A 22,150-nucleotide genomic window follows, 5' to 3' on the forward strand; every position below is an offset into this window, starting at 1 on the left:
CTGTAACCATAGAAACCACATGCTTCCATAAGAAATTACCTCTTCTAGTTATTTTGTAGCTGCAGCTGCCATTGAATCCAAACAGTGTCCCTCTAACTCCGCTGATAAGATGTCAGCAACAGCAAGGTCATGGGTTGGATTTCAAGCACTCTAAAGTTTATCTGCATGCATGCTGTGTGAAAAAGAACTGATTACTGATCAATGATTGGTAGGTAGCCCACCAATCATTTTAGGTTACAGAACACAGTTACACCAGCTTATCACCCTGAGAAACTGATTAGCAGAGTTGATGTTTGGAAGCATCCATGGTGTTGTTATTTTATTGTGTGTCTGGGTAGATGCCTCAGTTCTTATTTGTTAACTAAAACATTGCACAATGCATTTAGGGCCTGATTTATTGCTGGAGAAGGCAGAAACGGATCCCTGCTCCCAGAGGTGGAGCCAAAGCTGTGATGTTGGATAAATCTGGCTGAGACATGTTACTCTGGAACTAAGCTCAATATTTTGCAGAATTGTGGATTTAAAGTTACAATGATAAAATAAGCCTGCATGTAATATGACTTGCAAAATCATCCATGAGATAAATAAATAATAAGCAATGGATAAGAAACTCACCAATACTCATTTTAAACCTGTAAAAACTCTCACTTGGTTTCATCCCCACAATAAAAAGACCAGGAAAGGGAACATCATGGCATTATAAGGACAGTTCTTTGTTGTAGCCTACACCTATATAGTTTAAATTAGTTGTTATTATATCATAACACATTTCAATTACTTTTTCGCATGAAAGTGAAAGGGTAGATCATATTTATTTTGCATCATACTTTTTTTCAGCCTTGTAACAACCAAAAATATGCATGATGAATCCAGAAAACTTTGCTTAGTTGCTACTAAATAGATAGACAGCTGGATGGCACCTTCATGGCATGGTTGAATCCACTTGCTCTAAAATAAAGTAGACTACTCTGCCCACCCCCGGTGAGCAATTCCAAATCTCTTCAAATGCCTCATTTATTCACATTTGATAAAGGTGCACTGTACTCCCCTGTAAACTGAAAAATGCTCTCTTTGGATGAAATGTGCCTGCATGGCATCAGTCCTGGAATCCGTTAATAGGCCTACATCATGGTAATCAAACATTTCTCCACAGTTGGTGTAGGCTATGTGATATGAATATTTGTATAGGCTGTTTCATTCTTATTCAGCTGCTGGAATCATTTCAAGAAACATGAGCTCAATGGAGGAACATGAACCTACAATGTGTGCATTTATTAACATCAGACTTAACAACATTAGCTATGGATTAATTCAAGACAAACCTATGCTGACATCAACTGGCATTTCATACACATCATCTCACAGACATTACCGCGCAGTGCAGTGGCACAACATATGAGTGAGATGGCTATATGTCTATTCTGATCGTGACCAAATGGCTACATCATTAAATTAGTCAATTCGCATTGATCCACAGGCTATGATTCTGATCAACACATTGGCTGATCAACACTATAGCATATTAAGACGCGTGTTGTTTGGGGTTTTCAAGAACTTGACATCACACGGGTCGGTCTCTCTCTATCTCTCTCTCTCTCTCTACCTCTCTGACTCTCGTACACAGCAGCCTACGAGAGAGCATCCCGTAATCAGGTCACATTTCACTGTGGACTCAGTATCCATCTCCTTGATCTAAAACAACACCTTTAACAACGTTCGTTTGTTGACCAAGCTATCATCAAGCACCGAACGATGGTGGAGGTCATCAATTTAAGGTGTCTTCTGGTCGCGGTTGTAATGATAAAAGCCTCTTCCGCGCAAGGAGAAGTGAAGACAGCGAAAGAAACCGGGAAAAAGGGGAATTTAATGGAAGATGAACAGTGGCTATCCACCATTTCCCAATACAGTCGGAAGATCAAACATTGGAATCGCTTCAGAGATGTAAGTTTGCGTCGTGCAATAGAGAGAAAATTGACTGTGAATTGTCCGAATATCCATAGCATTGCTGTGCTCAGAAGGGCAGCATCCCCTCCACGGCAAGTGTAGTGTTCATCTCCACAAGTTCATTAGCGCTTCTAAACGGAAACGTTGCGTTGTGGTCAAACACAACACCTTGTGCCTATTTTGTAGAATAAATTATTGAAGGAGACTGAGCATGTTGCTTTTGACAATGTTGTCTATTAACCTTCATATTTAAACCATAATTAACCTCTGTTTTGAAAAAAAGTTTTGACACGCTGTTCATAATTCAAGATATTCAAGTATCTTGTCTGCTCTGAATAGCATTCTGTGATTTGGGGGGTTTTGGTGTAGGTTTGGTTCAGTTGTGTCAATGTGCAATGGTCACCCCCCCTCTAAATTAAGCATACAGATTTGGAGAACAGAGTTCTACCATTTTCATTGAGAGATGTTCAGGAAAACAGTCGATTTGCAGGCTTTGTAGGAATATTATATGCCCCTAATTTATTACAAAAAGGCTGTCCTTGGAAAAAAGGGTAGGACTATTAATCAAAGCTTTGAGCGTAAAAAGATGTAGGACATGATTTTGATTATGAATAGGAACAAGATGGATTGTTGACTTGTTGTCTTCACAAAGGCATCTTTGAGATTCATCATGCATAGGGGGGATGCTGCTGACTTTTCCTGGAAAAAGTGATGACAGATACCGTCCTAGAGATGGTATCCCACTGAATGACACATATTTACTCTGTTTTTCATTTGGTAGCCATGGCACAGGTGAGGGGGTTGCCTTGTTGGATATGTATTTGTTCCTTTGATGGAGCTCTGAGGGCTGTCATATCCAGACTGGTCTGTGTTTGTGAAAGCAGAGAGGATTTCCAGAGGAGAATCATGCCATCTCTGTACATTTCCTCCAGAGACTGCTTTGATCTTAGAGGTTCATTTTAGAGAAGACTAGGTGGCATCTCTGTTGTAGTCCCAAAAGCCAGAAAATAATCTATTGTAACGTTGGTTAATGATGATCACTTACAAGAAAGGTGCCTCATGTGTCTGAAAGCACATTATTCATCGGTCAGACTTTTGATAAACTTATTCATGAGTCAATCCCAGTCCTTTGGGGATTGCATGATTAATTTTTGTTTGTTTGTTTGTTTGAAATAATTTTGTGCTTTCTCCCCGGAAATCTTTTATCCCATCTCTATCATCATATAGTCAAGCATCAAAACCTTTATGAAATCCCTGGATATATTAAATGTTGCATGTTTTTGCATCTTTGAATTACTAGCAAAGCAACAAGAGCCTAAAATAGAGACATGCATATATCATCCTGCCTTGGGAATTCTTTTCCAGTATGAATACTTAATGTCTGTCCTTATATTGTCTGCTGCTGGATTTATTTACCATGACATCACTAGGTCAGTTTAGGGTATACATTATGTTTGCTGGCAGACAAACAATTTTGTGTGGCATATCAAAAGCCTCCTATCTTACAAACGAATGTAAGCGAATGTATACTTAAAAATGCTATAGTGTTTTCATTCAGATAATGTTGCAAATATATGTTTATTAATATTTTTTTAATTAATATTTCTAGTTAATCTCAGTGTTTTACTCAAAGAATCAGTGTCAGTCCAGCAACTATAGTAAAAGATTCGTCATATTCTGCCCGACAATATCCTTTTTTCTTTGGGTAGCATATTATATTCCCCAGATGATATAATGCAGCCATATGAAGGAAGGGAACTTGGGCCAGGAGTAGTTATATATTCACTTAATTTAAAAACAGAAATAAAAGTCAAGGCTATTGCATTCACAGTGTTGTTACCATGGTCATTGTGGCAAAATGTATCTTTTATACATTCTTATGAAACTGATCTGATATTTGCCATTTTCTTTTTCATGATGCTTTCGCAGAATTTTAAATATCATAGTGAGGATCACTCAAAAAGAACCAGTTATTTTTTAACAGAAATAAATATTTATTGTACCATTCTATAAGGTGAGCACAAATGAGCATCTCATACTCATAATGTAAAAGCATTGTAGCAGTTCAGATAGAAGAACTTTATCCAATTCAACTCCCTCTACCGTTAACCCCTCCGTGACATGGTATAAAGATTTTTTCTGAGAAAACTTTGACTGAATCTGTCATCTGTTCCACTGAAAACAAACAACCAACAGAGCCAGCCAACCAACTCTCTCTCTCTCTCTCTCTCTCTCTCTCTCTCTTGCAGTCTCTGTTGTGCAGAAGGAGCTCATTTAAAAAGCTGTGCTTCTCTTCAGCCAAAGAGAGGTTGTGTCGGCTTGCACCTGTTATTCCACCACTACATTTTTAATGAACCAAAAATGTTTCATGAGTATGCTCAAACGGTCTCTTGGTTCCCCAGTCATTATCATCTGATTAAAAATTCAGCATGGAAGAGATTAGGGTGGGGGGTTGGTGTTGTTGCTCAAGGGGAAGACTTTTCTTTGCTTGGATTTCTTAATTAAGAGTGGGGAGGTTTTTTTCCCAAGATGTCAGAATAGTGTGACAGTCTTTCTCAAATGTCTTTGTTGCTGTAGCAGCGTATCAGCTCGCTGCAGTTGAGTCATGGCATGCGGACATGATCCATTACAAGAAGAAGGGAAAAGCTCATCTAAGCAGCTAGGCTGGAGGCCAGAGCAACATCAGCTCATTCATTTAGGACCTTCTCCTCACCCTCTGCATGGGATGGGGGAGTTCTGAATGTCAAACGCTTGGTGAGCACAGCTGCTGACAGGGCTGACCACATGCACTCGCTGTAGCTCCTGTCCTGTGTGTTAGACAGCAGAGCTCTGTGAGGTGTGGGCTGTGTGTCAGTGGAGGTGGCTCTGTCCCTGTAGCACCTGCGCAGCAGCCAGGAGATAATTAGGCATAATGCAATTTAAGACCAGGCAGCCAAGTTTGCTATTAAAGCCATGGTGTAGTTGTGTATTATTCACGGTCCTGCTCGCCAGAGCTAAATGGAACATAAGGGGAAGCTGTTGTCATTGACTACAACTACTGCTGTCCCATAATACCAGTGTTGTATGTGTGTGGTTCAGCTGTTTTTAAAGCCAGTGCTAAGGATGTGACCTCCTTGATCTTGAACAAAGATCAAGGATGTGGATGTGACCTCCTTGAACAAAGTGAAAAGTGTGGCCAACCCGCCTGAGGAGGCTTGATGTGGAGTACAGATGAAGCCTGTTCAGATGACATCTGACAAAGACAAGGAAACCATTGCTGCAGGACATCTAGGCCAGTGGTTCTTAAACTTTTTCTCTGATGACCCCCCAAAAAACATGGGCCAAGTCTCGCGACCCCCTTCTCTCTAACCGGCTGAATTTGGTTTTGAAATGTTGTGAGATGGGCGTTGGAAGCAGAGGCAGAAGATGTCTTCTCTCATATAGACTATGTCAACATCAAAGGCATTATGTCAATGGTAGCCTTTGACTAAAAGCCTTTACAAAAATGTCTTTAATCCAGACTGCAAATCATTTCGCGACCCCTCCAATATTTTTGGCAGCCCACCTGGGAGTCCCGACCCCCAGTTTGAGAACCACTGATCTAGGCTAACCACCAAAAGTGTAGGTGGACTCTAATTGAGTAGAGAGAGAAAAAAACAGCCTTTTATCGTCTACTCCAGGGGTACAGCCACTTCCTGTCCAATGGGAGGCTTTATCTTTGCAATGCAGGTGGAGAGAGTGGTGGGCCAGGCTTCTCTTGAGACTGCTGCAATGACACGGCTCAGTGCTCATTCTGCCATACTCTTGGAATATCAAAGTAGAAAAGATTTCTGAAGTAAAAAAAAAATATATCTATCCAAGAGTTATACTGTTGTCCTTTGAAAGAAGAAGAACAGAGAATTCCACCTAAACAGACTAACCTAAACTACTAAAAGACTATACTTCTAAAATAGTGGTGCAGTGGGGGTATGCACTACTAAATGCATTAAATAAATAATTTTAAACAGCACACAGTGGCACTTTAATTTTGTTGTTAAAGTTGTGTTCTGCATGTCATTTCAATTCCTTTTCTCCCAGTGTATACATTACAGGATGACATGTCACAATAGAGGTATTAGCGTTTGTCAGTAATTATTAGTGATTAATCAATTTGGTATTCTTGGCAAAACAGGTCCATTAATTTGGAACTAATCTGAAGCAGCATGCCTTACATTTTGCTTAGGAGTAAGACTTAAGTATTAGCAGGAATTATTGAATATTTGCCTCGAAATGCAAAAATCTTATTTCTCATAACAGATTCTGTGTGTTTTTGTCAGTTCTTATGGCCTTGACTACATCTGTATCTGCATTGTATTTATTGATGCATTGTACAGGAACATACATCCTTCAAGATCCATCATGGATCATGGCGCAGCAGTGGCCTACTGGTTAGCACTTTGGACTTGTAACCGGAGGGTTGCTGGTTCGAACCCCGACCAGTCGGCACGGCTGAAGCGCCCTTGAGCAAGGCACCTAACCCCTCACTGCTCCCCGAGCGCCACTGTTGTAGCAGGCAGCTCACTGGGCCGGGATTAGTGTGTGCTTCACCTCACTGTGTGTTCACTGTGTGCTGTGTGTGTTTCACTAATTCATGGATTGGGATAAATGCAGAGACCAAATTTCCCTCATGGGATCAAAAGAGTATATATATATTATATATATGGCTCTTTGGCCTGCACCATGAATGAACCATCTCTCTGTCCTTGTGGCTGACATGACCTTGTATAACAAAATTGGCATTCCCCTGGGCCAGCGCCTCAGCCTGATGCCAGGTATGGGCCATAAAGTCCAGGATGGGGGGTGGTGATCACAAGTGCATTCGAGTAATGGTGTGGTTTTCATATGGTTTCCACCATTCACAAAGCCACTTTAGACTTGATGAGATAGTGAGAGTGTAGTTGTAAACATGGTTTTTCAATTGGCAATAAAAAATGAACCGCACATATTGCAGATGACACTGCAGCTATATGACCAACACGTTTCCACATGCCTCATAATGCATTCAAATTAGTACTAAAAAATATGCTCATTTGAGAAAACACATAAAGCTCACATAGAAATAAAAATCATTCACAGTTATTCATTTAAGGGTGCCCCCCTTTACATTTCTCATTTATATGGAAACAACATGTGCTCAGTATCCAAGAAGAAAAATGTGTGTGTGCTGATGACTGTGTCATGAACAGCTGAGTGAGTATGAGATGGCGTGAGGGTGCTTTTCTGAAATAGAAATGACTCATCTGTTTCAGGGCACAAGAGACCTTGCCAAACTTTAGTCATGATGAAGACCACTAAATAGAAAACATCTTCCCAGTTCTCGCAGGGTGATAAGCAAGTTGCTGTGGGATAATACAGAATGCTCTTTGGGATGAATGTTGAAAGGCAATTCCTGCAGGGTGAATAAGGATTCTACCATTTATTGTTTGAATATCTCATTTACAGTTCATATACTGGCAACTTTATACCTCTCATTTATCTGAGGTTGATGTAAAAGTTAGGTTACAATGTCAGTTACCAATGGCAATGATTTATGGAAATAATGTTTTATACATTATTGGCTTTTGTACAACAGCATGCAATGGCTCTGATTTTAATATTCTCTCCATTATATCCTACTACCCTGTACATAACCACATTACAGAGATTCTGCAGAGCTATAATCACTCATGTAAACTCTATTGACACACACTTTCAGCTGTGAGCCAAAGAGTTGGGTGAAAATGACAAATGCCATGCACTCTCCATACAGCAGGCCATACTGACCAGACCTCTGAAGCCCAGTCCAGTTTGCGGAGCGCCTGTTTGACACACTCAGTTTCATTATGGGGATCTGGAGGATTATCAAACCATCAATCAGCTTTCTCTGGCCGGGAAGGGGGGTAACAGTCTGCCATGTCAGATGCTGTGAGGGGTTGGTCTACAGGAGGCTATGCAGATCTTGCTAAGGAGTCTGTAGATGCTGTCAGCTCCTCTGTGCAGCATAGTCTCTGAATGTGTCATTAGTCCACCTGTCTCTAGCTCAACCATGTGGAACAACAGTTACCTACATTCCTTACAAATACACATAAACCGGATCTGTAGAAGATTTCACAGCAAACTGATTGAACAATATATCTGTGTGCTTTATTTTGCTCTTGCTGATCTAACAAATGAGCAGCGGGCTCTCTGCTGGCACACTGAGAATGCAGTTTCCTTCTGCAGGCATGACTGCTTTGCTCCCTAGAAGCGCATGCAGCCCTCCGTGGCTTCCTCTGAGCTGGGCTGGAGTCCAGAGCTGAGCCTGTCAGGGCCTGGGGTGGCTCTGCAGAACGCCACTGCATCTGCTGTCTGTGGATATCATGATGATGCTCCATCCATGCACTGCACTGCACTCTATGTAAGCCACAGAGCAGCTGGGGGCTTGAGAGTGACAGCACTCCAGCAATCCTCTGAGGCCGATGTCTTTATTTTGCTTTGTAGGCATACAGCAGGTCTTGAAACAGAATGGAAATTTTTATTCATCCAAATATTGCTTGGTTGGTGTACAGTTAGTAGCATTGGTTTCATCAATAAATCTTCACTTCAATCACCAAACTGCACTGATCCCAGTTGTGAGACTATGTCATTTCTTATTGTATATCACTTTGGTCAACTGTTATAAACATTGACTTGACTTGACTTGACTTTCTTGGGCTTTGGAGTCAAAAGCCATACTCATGTTGAGCATCAGTTTGAACTTTCTGAATGAGCTGCATGGCACAGTCTCAGCATTTTGGGAATGTTATGTTCAGACGAGTGTTTTACACGGCATTTGAAGCTGTAATCCTCCCCATCAAATAGGATATTCTTATCTTTCGTGTCTGAGACACAGAGTGGTTATTTTGTGCTCCTGTCTCAAGAAGGCATAATCTGAACCCGTTAGGGCATGCAAGGATACTTGCAAATGGACAGCTTAACTTTGTGCCAATCAAGGAAATTATTACCTTAGTGAAGGAGGCCTTATATTAAGATGCTAGAACGTGGCTCTTTTTTATGAGCAAGCCTTATTGTGTCATGTTTTATGGATTCCTCTGAGATCTTTTCAGTGATGTATTTCATGTGATGTTAACAACATGGATATCATTAAAGTTCTCAATTTTAAACTTTAGATTTATTGTGGGGTAACTAACATAAGTCAAGTAAACAGTTTATTCATCTTGTTTACACAGTATTTTTTTTTCCATTTCTAATAGATATGGAAGGAGCTCTAACTTGCAATTGCAATGGTTGAAAACCCTATTTTGTGTAAAGAGCAGCCTTTCTGTAAAGCACATTGTCTGAACAAGCAGAATAATTTGCAGAAAGAGCCATCATCAGATACTGGAAAAATAGCACAAAGAGTGCCAAGCACTATAAACAGTGTGAATATAGTGTGAACAGTCAGAATGATGCTGCCTCTATTGAGGCACTGTTTGTAGAGAATAACAGAAAATACAAGGGAATTCTTGGGAAGAGTGGACGTGTATGTCTGAGTACGGCTAATACATGACTCATCTCTCTCTTCTCTCCTCTCTTCCTTACATGTGTCTCACGATTCTTCAGGAAGTGGAGGTCAGTAAATATATACAGTATTTTCTAAATATGCTCAATCACTTCATAATTCTATGATAGCCTATTTAATAATAAGAGTTTGGAAGACTCTTCTTTCTCATTTGTACAATAGCTAAACACAAAATGGCACTGAAGCTAGTATAATGTCAGATCTTTGACAGCGCTTTACTGTTAAACTCCAGCACCTCATAAGAATGACATATATTAACATTCGTTCAGCACTCTAAAATGACATTAAACTATACTCCAATTAGAAGAACATGCTTAGCTGCAGGCACAGATTTGCTTCTTCCTGTTCCTCCCATTGTGTTCAATACTGTCTGAATGTCAGTGTTTCCTTCTCTCCTTCCCCCAGGACGACTACATTCGATCATGGGATGCAGGTCAGGTTTCAACTGAAAGTAAGTCCTTTGTATGGAGCCAATTCTGTTTTCTGTCTAAGGATTTAGAATGCAAACAATGGTAAGCTTCTATGCCTCTAATCATGGGGGGAGAGAGAGAGAGAGAGAGAGAGAGAGAGATGTGGATAGCATATGCTGAGTGAGGTGTGTGCCAGAGAAAACCAGGACCTAGCAATGTCTAATAACACAGTGCACATCATAGGACTATGGTATGCTTTCACATAGATGAGGCAATTTGACACTGGTAATTGCAGCAGTAATCAACACCCACCACCAGCAATCTCACACATTCAGTTGTATCGGTGCCTCAGTGAATACACAGTAATGGGTGGAGCTTTAGTAGTATAGTATGCTGTGTATGTTGATACAACAATCAAAAGGTCTCCATATCTATAGCAACAGTACTACTAAGGACTAATAAAAAAATATATTTCTTTATATTTATTTGAATAAAACATACATGTATTTCTCTATATTTCTTTAGATCACCGTATTTCTTGCAAATCACATCTTTATGTATGACCTTGTTTGCAGTTTTAAGGGGTGAGGGTTAGGCCTGAAGAAACATGCCAAAATAGATGTCTAATTGTTCCCCTTATACATTACCAAAATACAATTGTTACAGGTCCAGCAAGAGTTGATATTTTAAAACAAAAACAAAATGTATGAATTATGATAGAGAGATATAAGTTATACAAGCTGTATCTCCATGTTAACTCCTTTTTACCAACCTCAAATCAGTATCCTCTGTCCTTGGTGTACACTGAACATGAAGTCCTCAGAAGAGAGGAAGTCCATTAGCAAAAATCTTCAGATGTAATCAGTGGGTAATTGCCAGCTCTACCGAGGTCCTGCTAAGAGCCCTGAGGGCATGATTTAGAACTGAGTGACACTGGCATTCTTCCTGTGAAACAGAAATCCACTTACATGAGAGATTGTGAGTGTGACTCTCCCAAAAGCTCTCAGAATTATGCTCATCTCAAGCACATCATAAAGTTTTTTTGAATAAATTCTAGGCTTTGCAATGGGTTTTGATTTTAAAACAGCTCAAAATGAATCACTCAGTAATAAAGAGGTGTTGCTTCTTTTCTGAGAACCCATATTAGGAAAAAACAAGGCAACTGTATCCTTCTAATATTTCTGCAGTCATAATATTAGCTAACTTTGCTTGGCCACTTATAGCAGAGTTTCCCTACACTCTGCCTCAAGTCATTTGCCCTCGCAGGGATGGCTGGGTAGGAGCCGTTGGGATGCAGCATTTTAATAACATTGATCCCCTCAGCACTCAACACAAGGAGACCCATTCACCTCAGCCCATTGATCTGCCCTCTTCTCCATGACAGAGTTAATGAGGCAGCAGAGGAGGGCAGCTGAAAGATTTGTCACATTCAGACATGACTAAATGAGTGTGATGTCTGCCCACCAACATCAGTGGCCCCCAGGTCTTGTTAGCACATCTGAAGAGGGAGGGCCGGACCTGTGTGTCCAGTGGTATGACTCAATGGTCCTTCTGTTCTCCAAAGCGACATTGCTGTTCTTGTACAACCATGAGGTTAGATGCAGTGATATTTTGTTTTTGTTTTATTTTCATGTTCATGCTGTTGTGGTGAATTTCCCCTGTCTTCAGAGAATCTCATGTCCCCATATTACAGGTATTGACATGCTCTTGCTTCCAGAGTAATCATCCCCACAGTCCCACATTGCTTGTGCATTTTGGGGAACCAGATGTGTGAGGCATCCACTGTATGACCTCATCTATGGATGCTGACAATGTTGCTTGTCCTACATACACAAAGCTTTAACAGATCCTCATGAAAGCTCATTATGCTGGTTTAAGGATGTTTATCAGGCTGATGCAATTGCATGCCCATTCTCTGGTCATGCAGTAAAGCTCAGGCTTGTATGGGAGAGAACATGGAGACCATTTTACAGTAGCCCCATCATGTAGGCTTTCCAGCCAGCTTCACCTTCCTCCGCATGAGAGGTAATTCTCCCTTTGACAACGCAACGCACTACTGACGATCGCATGTAAACAGCGGATGAAGGAGGTGGTGTGGGTCGGAGTGGAATTGGTGGTCGACACGGAATCTGTTGGGATTTCCAACTCCTATAAGCTAGATTTGGCACGAGCGCAGTGTGCAGGGAGCCTAATTACGTGTTTCATGAGAGGCAGTGCTGCGTGTGCGCTCAGGAGACAGAGAGCAGCAGAGGGAGAGTGGTGAGAGGGCTTCTCTATTTTCAAAAGACATGATGGAGCACACAAATCACCTCGCAGAAATAGTCTCTCGGTGCCTGGAAATAGTGGTGGTGGTGGTGGTGCCATGTTGCTATGGTAACGGCATCATACTGTTTTACTCTAATCCTCTTGAGACTGTTATGTTAATATGAGGCTCGTGCTTTTACACAATGACACTGTAGTCATCCATCAAATCAGAGATGTTTATAGAAAAGAAGAAGAGGTTAATTCATAACGCTTTTCATCTAGGAGAGATGATGTAATTGTCAGGTTGGCATCTGAGTTTGTTTACTGTACACGCTGGATGGTCACAAGGCATAGGCCTCTTGTGTGTTCCTTCACTGGCAAACACTATCAGAAGAGATCAAAACAGAAAAGTATCACAGGGGATAAATCAGGGCCTTTCCAATCGTATTATGCAAGAGTTTGAAATGAAAAAAAGCTCTAATATTTGTGCTGTATACAACATTTTTCCACCAGGATTTACATCCCAAATCAGATTTTCACTTTTGAAGGTTTGCCATTTTGGATAATCCCGTCATTATTTCAGTATTACTGAATTGTTTTGTGTGATTCAAATGACTGATGTCAGTATACTACTGGTTAATGGATTTCAAGGATTCTAGTAGTTGTTTATGTCAGACACATATATTGTTTGTTGGGTGTACTTTGCCCATTTACTTCTTGAGTATTTGCTGTGAAGCTCCACCTATACAATCCACTTCCTCTACCGAGCTGACTGAACCCCCCTCCCTCAGTGGTGTAAAGATTTGCACATACCAGTCAAGTTATCTCACAAGCACACGCCGTCAGGGTTACATATTGACCATCCTCGCTCAGGAGTAAGAAGAGAGGAGTGGGAGGTAGCATGCAGCCTCACTGCCACTGGAGCTCCCAGCAGGCATCCCTGACATATTACACACGCTCCCATTCTGAAGGAGGGAGGGAGGGAGGGAGGGAGGGGAGGGGGAGGATGAGTCTTCCTGGTCCCTGATGGATAAAGGGAGAATGGATTGCTTTTCTTAAGCTGAATCTCTCTCTCTTTCTCTACCGATCCCTAGATGTGGACACCACAAAGGAGCCCTGTCAGAAAGTAAAGTGTAGCCAGCACAAGGTTTGTGTGGTTCAAGGATTCCAGCGTGCTGTGTGTGTGAATCGCAAGAAGCTGGAGCACAGGTGAGTTACATCCACAGGTCAGAATTAACATGCAGACTGTACACTGTTGTCTACACTCATCAGTCCAGAGTAAATTAGAGCTCGCTGGCTATTTGCTTTCTTGTAAGATAGCTACTGCTGAATCCGTAACTAGCACTCACCCATCAAGTGCTGAGAGAGGAACATAAAAAGCAGAAGGGAGGGATGGCAGAGCTCATTATCAGGCACAATCTTTTTTACTGATATCTAAACCTGGTGCTGATTTTCGCCAGTGGCGGCTCCTCCTCAGTTAAAGCCTCTTTTCCTACACTCAGCCCTGAGGTCTTTAATATCCCACAAGGCACCTCTTTTAGAATACCTTTGAGGCTTGCCCATGGGATCCTTCATTATTTGCTCATTCTTAATTACACAGTCAATATTCAGAGAACAGAACTCATTTACATAACATCCCTGCTCAATAATGGTTCTATCATGAGATATAATTGTGAGTAATTATGGGACGGTTTTGCCCAAAGTCAAAATACCCCTTCTCAATGGACATTGGAAGATTGTGTCCAGAGCTAAAGCTTTGATAAAAAAAAATCAGTGGTAGTAGTGAAAGCACCCAGTGGTATAGTGGGCTAAGATTATTTATAGCTCCAAGCTGTTCGCTAATTTGATTTCTTGCTACTCTGTGGGCTGTGTTAAAAGTGGTACTGATGAGCTGCTGTTTTGTGTTTGCTTGTTTCCCATTCCCTGGTGTCCCACAGAAGTAAAGTTCCACTGGTGAAGTCTGAGCGCAGCTGTAGCGCATGCCCTGTGTCCACGTCGGGCCCTGTGTGTGGCTCTGATGGCCATAACTATGCCTCCCAGGTAAAGCACTGCTGTTGTACCTTCGGTTTTCTATACACCCCCCTTTTCTCTCTTTGACCATCATGCAGTCCATCCCCACACTCACCCACACCTTTCTCATCTTGCTTTAATGGACAAACCCTTTATTCTCATTGCTGGGTTAATATTATATTATACAGTAAGTGTGTGATACGTTATTGTATGTCATTCATATAACTGTAAGGGCCCATAATATTACAGGTACCTTGCACATTGCCTTGTCTTAGCCTTGTCTTAGCCGTGCCTTGTCTTAGCCTTGTCTTAGCCATGCCTTGTCTTAGCCTTGTCTTAGCCGTGCCTTGTCTTAGCCATGCCTTGTCTTAGCCGTGCCTTGTGTTAGCCGTGCCTTGTCTTAGCCTTGTCTTAGCCATGCCTTGTCTTAGCCTTGTCTTAGCCATGCCTTGTCTTAGCCTTGTCTTAGCCGTGCCTTGTCTTAGCCTTGTCTTAGCCTTGTCTTAGCCGTGCCTTGTCTTAGCCGTGCCTTGTCTTAGCCTTGTCTTAGCCGTGCCTTGTCTTAGCCTTGTCTTAGCCATGCCTTGTCTTAGCCGTGCCTTGTGTTAGCCTTGTCTTAGCCGTGCCTTGTCTTAGCCTTGTCTTAGCCATGCCTTGTCTTAGCCGTGCCTTGTGTTAGCCGTGTCTTAATACATGTGCCATCTTTTTTCCTCACTTTTCTTTCTCTCGCCCTTTTCCTATGTCTACAATATCCAGTGAGTCAGCATGTTCTCCCAACAATATAAGAAACTGGGACCCTTGTGAACCTTGTATAGATCTTTAATGGTTGTGAGCTCACCATAGACTGTCTCTATAGCTCTGTGAAAACAAAATGTATAAGGACTTGGTTCAATGAGAGCTCATTTAATTGAAAAGTATAAAGCACAGACACTGGAGGCACACATAATAGCTTTGCACAGTAGGCCTACAAAAACTCCCCTCATAATGACCTAGCCCTTTTAATAGAAACGAGTGCTATAGCTGCAGTTACCAACCCATCTACAGACTGTTACAAACATTGCTTAAAAAACTGATGATAGCATATTATGCTCTTCACAGTACCCAAGAATTACTGGTGAGAAAGCCCACTGTGGACACAACACTGGCCACCTCACAGTACAATAGTATTGCTTTGGGGTTGTCCTTGCCCACATCTCCTACAAAAGCCCTGTGCTGGCCCAGCCGTGGAGGACTTGTTGTGGACCACACATACTGAAGGCCAGCTCTCAAAAGGCTCATTTGGTATTTGTATAGGCTTTCTCTTGTCTATATTGCCCACAAACCAAATCCACCATGTGGACAGGTTTGGCAGCGGTTACAATGGGGATTCAGAGGCGCAGAGTTTTTTCTTGTGCAGATGGCGTGCAGTCCTGTGTTGAAATTGTGAGTCAGACTGGACTGCAGCAGAAGAGAATGCACAAAGAGCGGTCATCTGTTTATGTTTCATGTCTTCTACTGCTGACCTTGTTGAAAACGTGAAGTGGTGAGGGGAGATTATGTTTCATCACCGGTCATCAGCCAACCATGGTGTCTCGTCTAAGTGAGCTGTTCTCCCCTGCAGTCACCTCTATAAATATTTGAGCTGCTATTATAGCTCTAAGTCACTGTGCTGCATTCAGGAGGATTAATGGCACTTAGTATTATGCTCGTGGTCAGGTGTCACGGCTGGAGCACACCTCTGCATGGGGTCGCTTCTTTTCACATGTTGTATGTTTTGACAGTGTGATCTTTTGTGTGTGTGTGTGTGTGTGTGTGTGTGTGTGTGTGTGTGCACATGTGTGTGTGTGTCTGTGTGTTTGCTTGCAGTGTAAACTGGAACAGCAGGCTTGCCTCACGGGGAAGGAGCTGAGCGTGAAGTGTTCTGGTTCCTGTCCCTGTGCCACACCTGCCCCTCCCACCGATAGGAGCGACAGCAGCAAACACGGCAAGTCCACGACACCAGCGGCCTGCTGGAGGAAGATATGTGCTTATCGCTCTCAGCCATTGTGCTACCTTTGTGTTGTGACCTCATACACATATCTCTCCTGCAGCCTAGGAACAGATTGTACAGATCACAACCTAGTGCAGACTTCTCAAATATGTGCTCATTTTAGTCCAAATAAAACATGTGAATACTCTGCATATGCAGGTCTGCTTAACTTATTGAAATATAGACAAACACATTGTATATATATTACATACATTGTACACTAGTATAGTGTGTTGTAATACTCTATGGCACTCTGTGCTGTGAGGCAAAACAAACATCTCCCTCCTCTTCTCTATTCAGTCTCTAACACACATCTACTCTTCCCCTCTGTCTCTTGTCTAAAGAGATATCTGTGATCACTCCGGCTGATATATTAGATGAACTGTAAATGCCACAATGTCCAATTTCATGGGACAAGATGAACCCTGACAATGGGAGATTGAAATTACACACAATCACAGCTTAATGGCTAAGCAGATTTTGTACGATATTAAATTCCTGGCTGGTATTTTCTGATGAGGAGTGGTAGAGCCTTGTGTCAGATGGAGGTTACAACAGGACATGCTCCTCTTGTGTTCTCCCCCAAAGTCCTCCTACATCCCAGATCCCACTTGAGCTCGGAATAGAGTGAACAACACTGTTGCACTCACTCTCTCTGTCTCCTTTGGTTTTGCAGACAAGGTTGCACAGTTCTGTGTTTTTTTTGTTTTTATCTCGATTCTCTCTCCCTCTCTGTCCCTGTCTCCCCACTCCACCCATCAGAGAGCTGTACAGGGCAGGACCTGGCTGATTTGGGCGATCGGCTGCGGGACTGGTTCCAGCTGCTCCAGGGCAATGCCAAACAGAACTGGACAGGGAGCCCAGCAGCAAGCTCTGGCTCCGGTGAGAAGGCCACACATTGGGGGCACACAGTCCATGCCAGTAGCCCTCTCCCTCCTCCTCTCTCCTGCTCCGTCTCTTTCCTCTCCTCTCACTCCATCATTGAATCTAGCCATAGCCTGCAGTTTACCCCACCATTGTAATCCATTTGAATGTGTTCTACAGACATACATTCATACTAAACTAAACTAACTAGCTAAACTAAGCTAAAACTATGATCATAAAAATGTCGAAGTTGGAATGAAACATAAAGCAGTCTGTAGCTGTCACACACTGTAATAGGGTTTATTTTACAGTGACAAACAGCAGTGCTATTGTTTCCAGTCATAGACAGGAGCCTGGTAGCCACCTGCAAGGACTCCATCGGTTGGATGTTCTCCAAGCTGGACACTAGCGGGGACCTCTACCTGGACCAGGCTGAGCTGGCTGCCATCAACTTGGACAAGTATGAGATGTGCATCCGACCTTTCTTCAACTCATGCGACTCTTACGGCGACGGCAGAGTGTCCCTGGCTGAGTGGTGCCTGTGCTTCTGGAGAGAGAGTGAGTCCCTGGACAAGGCCAACAATCATGTCACTTTCAGAACTGATTGAACCCCCACACTCTACTGTCAACACAGAACATGAGTTCAGAGGCTCTCCCTGTAAGAGGAGAGGTTAGCTATGGCTAGAAGGGATGGATTAGTTGGAGTACTTTTATTTCCCTCACCTGAAATGAGTAATAGATGCCAACTCTGGAAGACTACATGTATCCCCCACATCAGCAGAATTCATTTAGCCTCCAGTGTATTTATCTTAATTGGTTTTCTAAATATACTCAAACAGTGAGTGAGAAGTTGAACCATATGTGGTATGTTTGGATTACAGTAATCCAGTGCTTTCATCTCCTTCTGCCTCACACCAACCCCCTCCAGACAGAGAATGGGAAAGGGGTGGGACATGTGCCACAATTTGATTTACTTTTGATTGTTGATCTCTTATTGTGAGTGATTCTGAGAAAACTCTCCATGCAATTGAAAAAAGATAAGCACTTCTACCAAGAGATCTGCTTTAGCGGCTAAAGTGTTATTGCTGTGTGCACAAATATGTGTGTGTATGCATGCTTGCCTCGTTCAACTTAAGACATGGATGTGTTTGTGTTTGTGTAAGTGTGTGTGTGAGAGTTTGTATGTGTGCCCACATCTCCCAGCGCGATGTGAGTCTCTGACATATGCCCCACTCCTGCTCTCCATGGAGTGGAGTTAACATGTCTGTGTGACCGCGGCCAGTATCCTGGGTCGTGTTTGATGTGATTCTGTGTCCAGTCAACCCCTCTGTCTCCTCCCTCCATGACCCAATGATGGACACTGCTCCTCGGGCTCGTGTCATGTACCATATTCCCTGTGTACTTCTGTTGCTTGGCGACATCACCGGTGCTGAGCAGAAACAATGTGCCTGTATGTTGTTGACAGCCTGCCCGCCTCTGCTCACTGGGGGACTGTACTGGGCACTAGAGCAGAAATTATGGCCATGTTTCTGATCTGACTTTACCAGCAGGGCTAAGACTGCGTAATGGAGCTTTTTTTAACTTGTGTCTGCGGATGTTTACTAGTTAGTTTATTATTGACGATTTCATTCATGTTGAATGGCTGCCCTTACCCATCTTACCTGTCTTCTAGACCTAACGAAGTGTTCTAACTGAAATCCTATAGGGTGATATGTGAAGTGCGCTGATTCCCTGCTCTGAACACTGGGATTGTTTTGCCATCCACAGAGCCTCCCTGTCTGGCTGAGCTGCAGAGGATCCAAGTGCAAGAGGGTGCCAAGAGAAAGCTGGGTAAGTAGGAGTCCACAGAGGGAGAAGCATGATGGAGCAGAAGCCATCCCAAGTATCTAGGGCACTAGAAACACACCTGTGTATTTGTGAGGTGGCGTCTGTGTGTGTCTGAGTGATATGGGGGAGGGAGGCCAGGACAGAAGTGGAAGTTGGAAGGAAGATAGCGTGGAGGTGAACAGAATAGAGGAGGGAATACAGCTACTGGGCCTCAGAGGGAGAGGAAGAAAAAAGGCATGGATACATTAGACAGAGAAACCGGAAACTGAGATAAGCAACATGGAGAAGAGAAGAACAGCACTAAAAGAAAGAGAGAGAGAGAGAGAAAGAGAGAGAGAGAGATAGAAAATGCAAAACGAAGAGATGGAGAGCCGGCGCCTCTGGCAGGAGTCAGTGGCGGAGGAGTTTCATTAAACAGATGACAAGCACGCGGCTGGGATTATGGCCTAATCAGGCCTGGGGATTAGAGTGCGCGGCTGGCAGCAGCCTCGGCGCTTCATATTTGGCTCGGCTGCACGCCGGACTCACCAAGGACATGCCACAGATGCGCCGCCCCGCCAGCATCCATGCCCAGCGCCGACCACACCAAACGGAGATGCTCTCTGATACTTCATAAAGAACCTTGACAAGACCAATAATCTTCCCCTGACGGATAGCTTTGGTTTTGAGTGAGGATGACCCTGGCTGGTAATGGCTTGTCATGTTCCAGCACATCTGCTTGTGTCAGTGTAGAGTCACCTCATTCCTGTCCCTCAAGGCTCCTCAAGGTTACATGTGCCCATCATCAGCGTCAGGGAGCTGCCCCATGATTAACCACTACCACTACACAAAGCCATCTGCAGTCTCCACTGGATTTATATTATGCATATTTATTCATAGACTGGGAGACAGCCGGTGTAACATCTCAATGTATTATGTATATTTAACTTGTATGTATGATCTGTCACAGATACATGTGTATTCATGTGTGTGTGTGTTTTTCTGTGTGTCTGCGTATGCTGCCGTAAATAACAAGTATGTGTTGTGCTTGTGTGGGGCGCTTTTTGATCAGGAACCTACATCCCCAGCTGTGATGAGGATGGCTACTACCGTAAGCTGCAGTGTGACCAGAGCCGAGGCCAGTGCTGGTGCGTGGACCAGCACGGAGGGGAGCTAATGGGCTCCCGCATCCATGGCAACCCGGACTGTGGTAAGACAGGCAGGACACTGGGCAGCCTCCCACAGACCCAGTACAACACCCCCTTTTTTCTCTGGACAGGGCGGCTATCCACCAAAATATCGCTCTGCAGTCAAACACAGGACCAAGTGCCACATTCAGTTTAGCCAGCTTAATTTGCATACTAAAAGACTGGTTGTCTCTCTGATAAAGAGCTTCTTTCAAGATTAATTACAACTGGCTGCACTGGACCTGCAGGTGATGAGAATGAAAGCCCCTGGCTAGGTTTAAAACTAAGACTGAAAACCACGAAATCAAAGGCATGCCTCTTGTTTGCTGTTGGCCCCTGGCTAATTCATGGTGTGTTAGGTATAGAGTAAAGACCTTATTGCAATTTCTATTGCTATTATATTTTTTTGCTGCAATAGCAACAATCCTGTTTACCCACATCCTCCTCCTCTCTCCTTCTCTCTCTCTCTCTCTAGATGAAGTGGTGGCGTACTCTGGAGATTTTGGCAGTGGGGTGGGTTGGGAGGACGAAGAGGAAAAACAAGAAGCAGAAGAGAACGCTGAAGAAGCTGAGGAGGAAGAGGAGGAGGAGGAGGTGGGAGAGGTAGACGATGGAGGATACATCTGGTAGAAATTCCAAATGGCTGCTTGACATAACCCAGCTCTCTGTTAGTGAGCGATAAAGGGACAGCTCTCAATCTCTTGACACAAAATGATGGTTGGGAAGTGATTGTCTGGACATCTTTCTACAACACTCAAGAGCAGCACGGGTGGGTCTGGGGTCGGGACATAGGATAGTTACACTGGAAATAGGATACAGGAGAAAGAACTTCAATATGTTTGTCTTAAATTCTTGTGAAACTTCATGACTTTAAATTGTAATTTATGTGCAAGATGTTTTTTCCTCTTGCAACTGTCTTTAGAAGCCTCTACCACTGAATCAGACCCTTACACTTGGTATTTTACACTCCTAAAGGAGCTATGTGGAACTCTGTAGGATTCAAATAGTCTTGACCGCAACCACACAACACTCTTTCATTGACTTGCATTGTGTTTAATACAGCACCACACATGGTACAAGTGGTATTACAAGAGAGCAGGCCTGACACTCACTACTCTCTTCACAATCTGTTGCTATCTCTAGGTCATTTTGAATGTTTGAAACAAAAAACTCCACATAGCACCTATAAAGAATTTTGTTTTTGTAGATTGCAGTACGCTTATTGATTGATTGGAGACTATTAGAGTTCTGTACAATTATGACACCAAAGTGTAAGTACCGGTCTTATGACAGGAGGCCTCCACTGTCTGAACAGTTCTTATTTACAACCCCAGCACACAGCATACCCTTTACATATGCCCTGTTAATGATACCTTAAATATCACAGATACATGTTGTTTCTCAAACCTTCATAACTGTTTTCATGAAAGACATCCATCACATTTGTATTAGGACTTCTAGTGTACCAAAAGTGAATTGTCATTATGCTCTACAATAAAGAGCCAAACATCAGTGTGGACCTCTATGTTGCTGTCAATTTTCAAATCCTGATATGCTTTTGAAGTCCAACAGTGCAGGTTGGCTTCCTCAACGATAATCTAGTGACACAGGTGTGTGGAATGGTTTGGGACAACAACAATCTTGAAATTGTGTAACCTAGAATGCCGGAATCACGTTTATTTAGTTTTTATGTTCATAAATAAGAGTAACATTACAATTTGAAGAAAGCATCCTTGTTTGACGTTTTGTCACTGAGGGGATTCTATTTACTTTTCTTACCTCAGCAATCAACTCAAATCTGGCATTTTCTCTCCAAACTTTTGCATGCATGTAGGTCTCATGGAGGCTATTCTCTCTAAATGATTTGACATGGTGTGCCAGATATAGAATATCTGCTAAATCAGTTTCAAGACATTCGATCAATATCCTACTGTAACTAAATGAATCATAACTTTTAAGTCAGCCTTGGTTATCTACTTCAGTCCAGGCCATTATTTGCTTTCAGATAGAAAGCAGGCTATTCACACATCTCAGTTTCACTCTGATAACAGCATGTTGTAATGCAGCTTTGCATTGAAACAGAATACCTACATTAGAGTCTGAATATTTGAGATAAAGCTTCATATTTACATATTTAATC

The 22,150-nt window shown here is 42.7% G+C and overlaps 1 protein-coding gene across 1 annotated transcript; it reads left to right on the forward strand.

The window, feature by feature from the left end:
* Positions 1-1,461: 1,461 nt before the first annotated feature.
* On the forward strand, positions 1,462-21,522 carry spock2 (SPARC (osteonectin), cwcv and kazal like domains proteoglycan 2). Its single transcript, XM_048269268.1, has 11 exons — positions 1,462-1,941; positions 9,523-9,531; positions 9,887-9,932; positions 13,230-13,344; positions 14,073-14,175; positions 15,991-16,108; positions 16,916-17,035; positions 17,357-17,575; positions 18,785-18,847; positions 19,896-20,033; positions 20,486-21,522. Exons 1-11 carry the CDS (start codon positions 1,753-1,755, stop codon positions 20,638-20,640), a joined length of 1,275 nt encoding a protein of 424 aa, XP_048125225.1. The 5' UTR covers positions 1,462-1,752; the 3' UTR covers positions 20,641-21,522.
* Positions 21,523-22,150: the final 628 nt, after the last annotated feature.

The sequence above is a fragment of the Alosa alosa genome, chromosome 18, assembly GCF_017589495.1.
Source record: "Alosa alosa isolate M-15738 ecotype Scorff River chromosome 18, AALO_Geno_1.1, whole genome shotgun sequence".
Taxonomy (NCBI): domain Eukaryota; kingdom Metazoa; phylum Chordata; class Actinopteri; order Clupeiformes; family Clupeidae; genus Alosa; species Alosa alosa.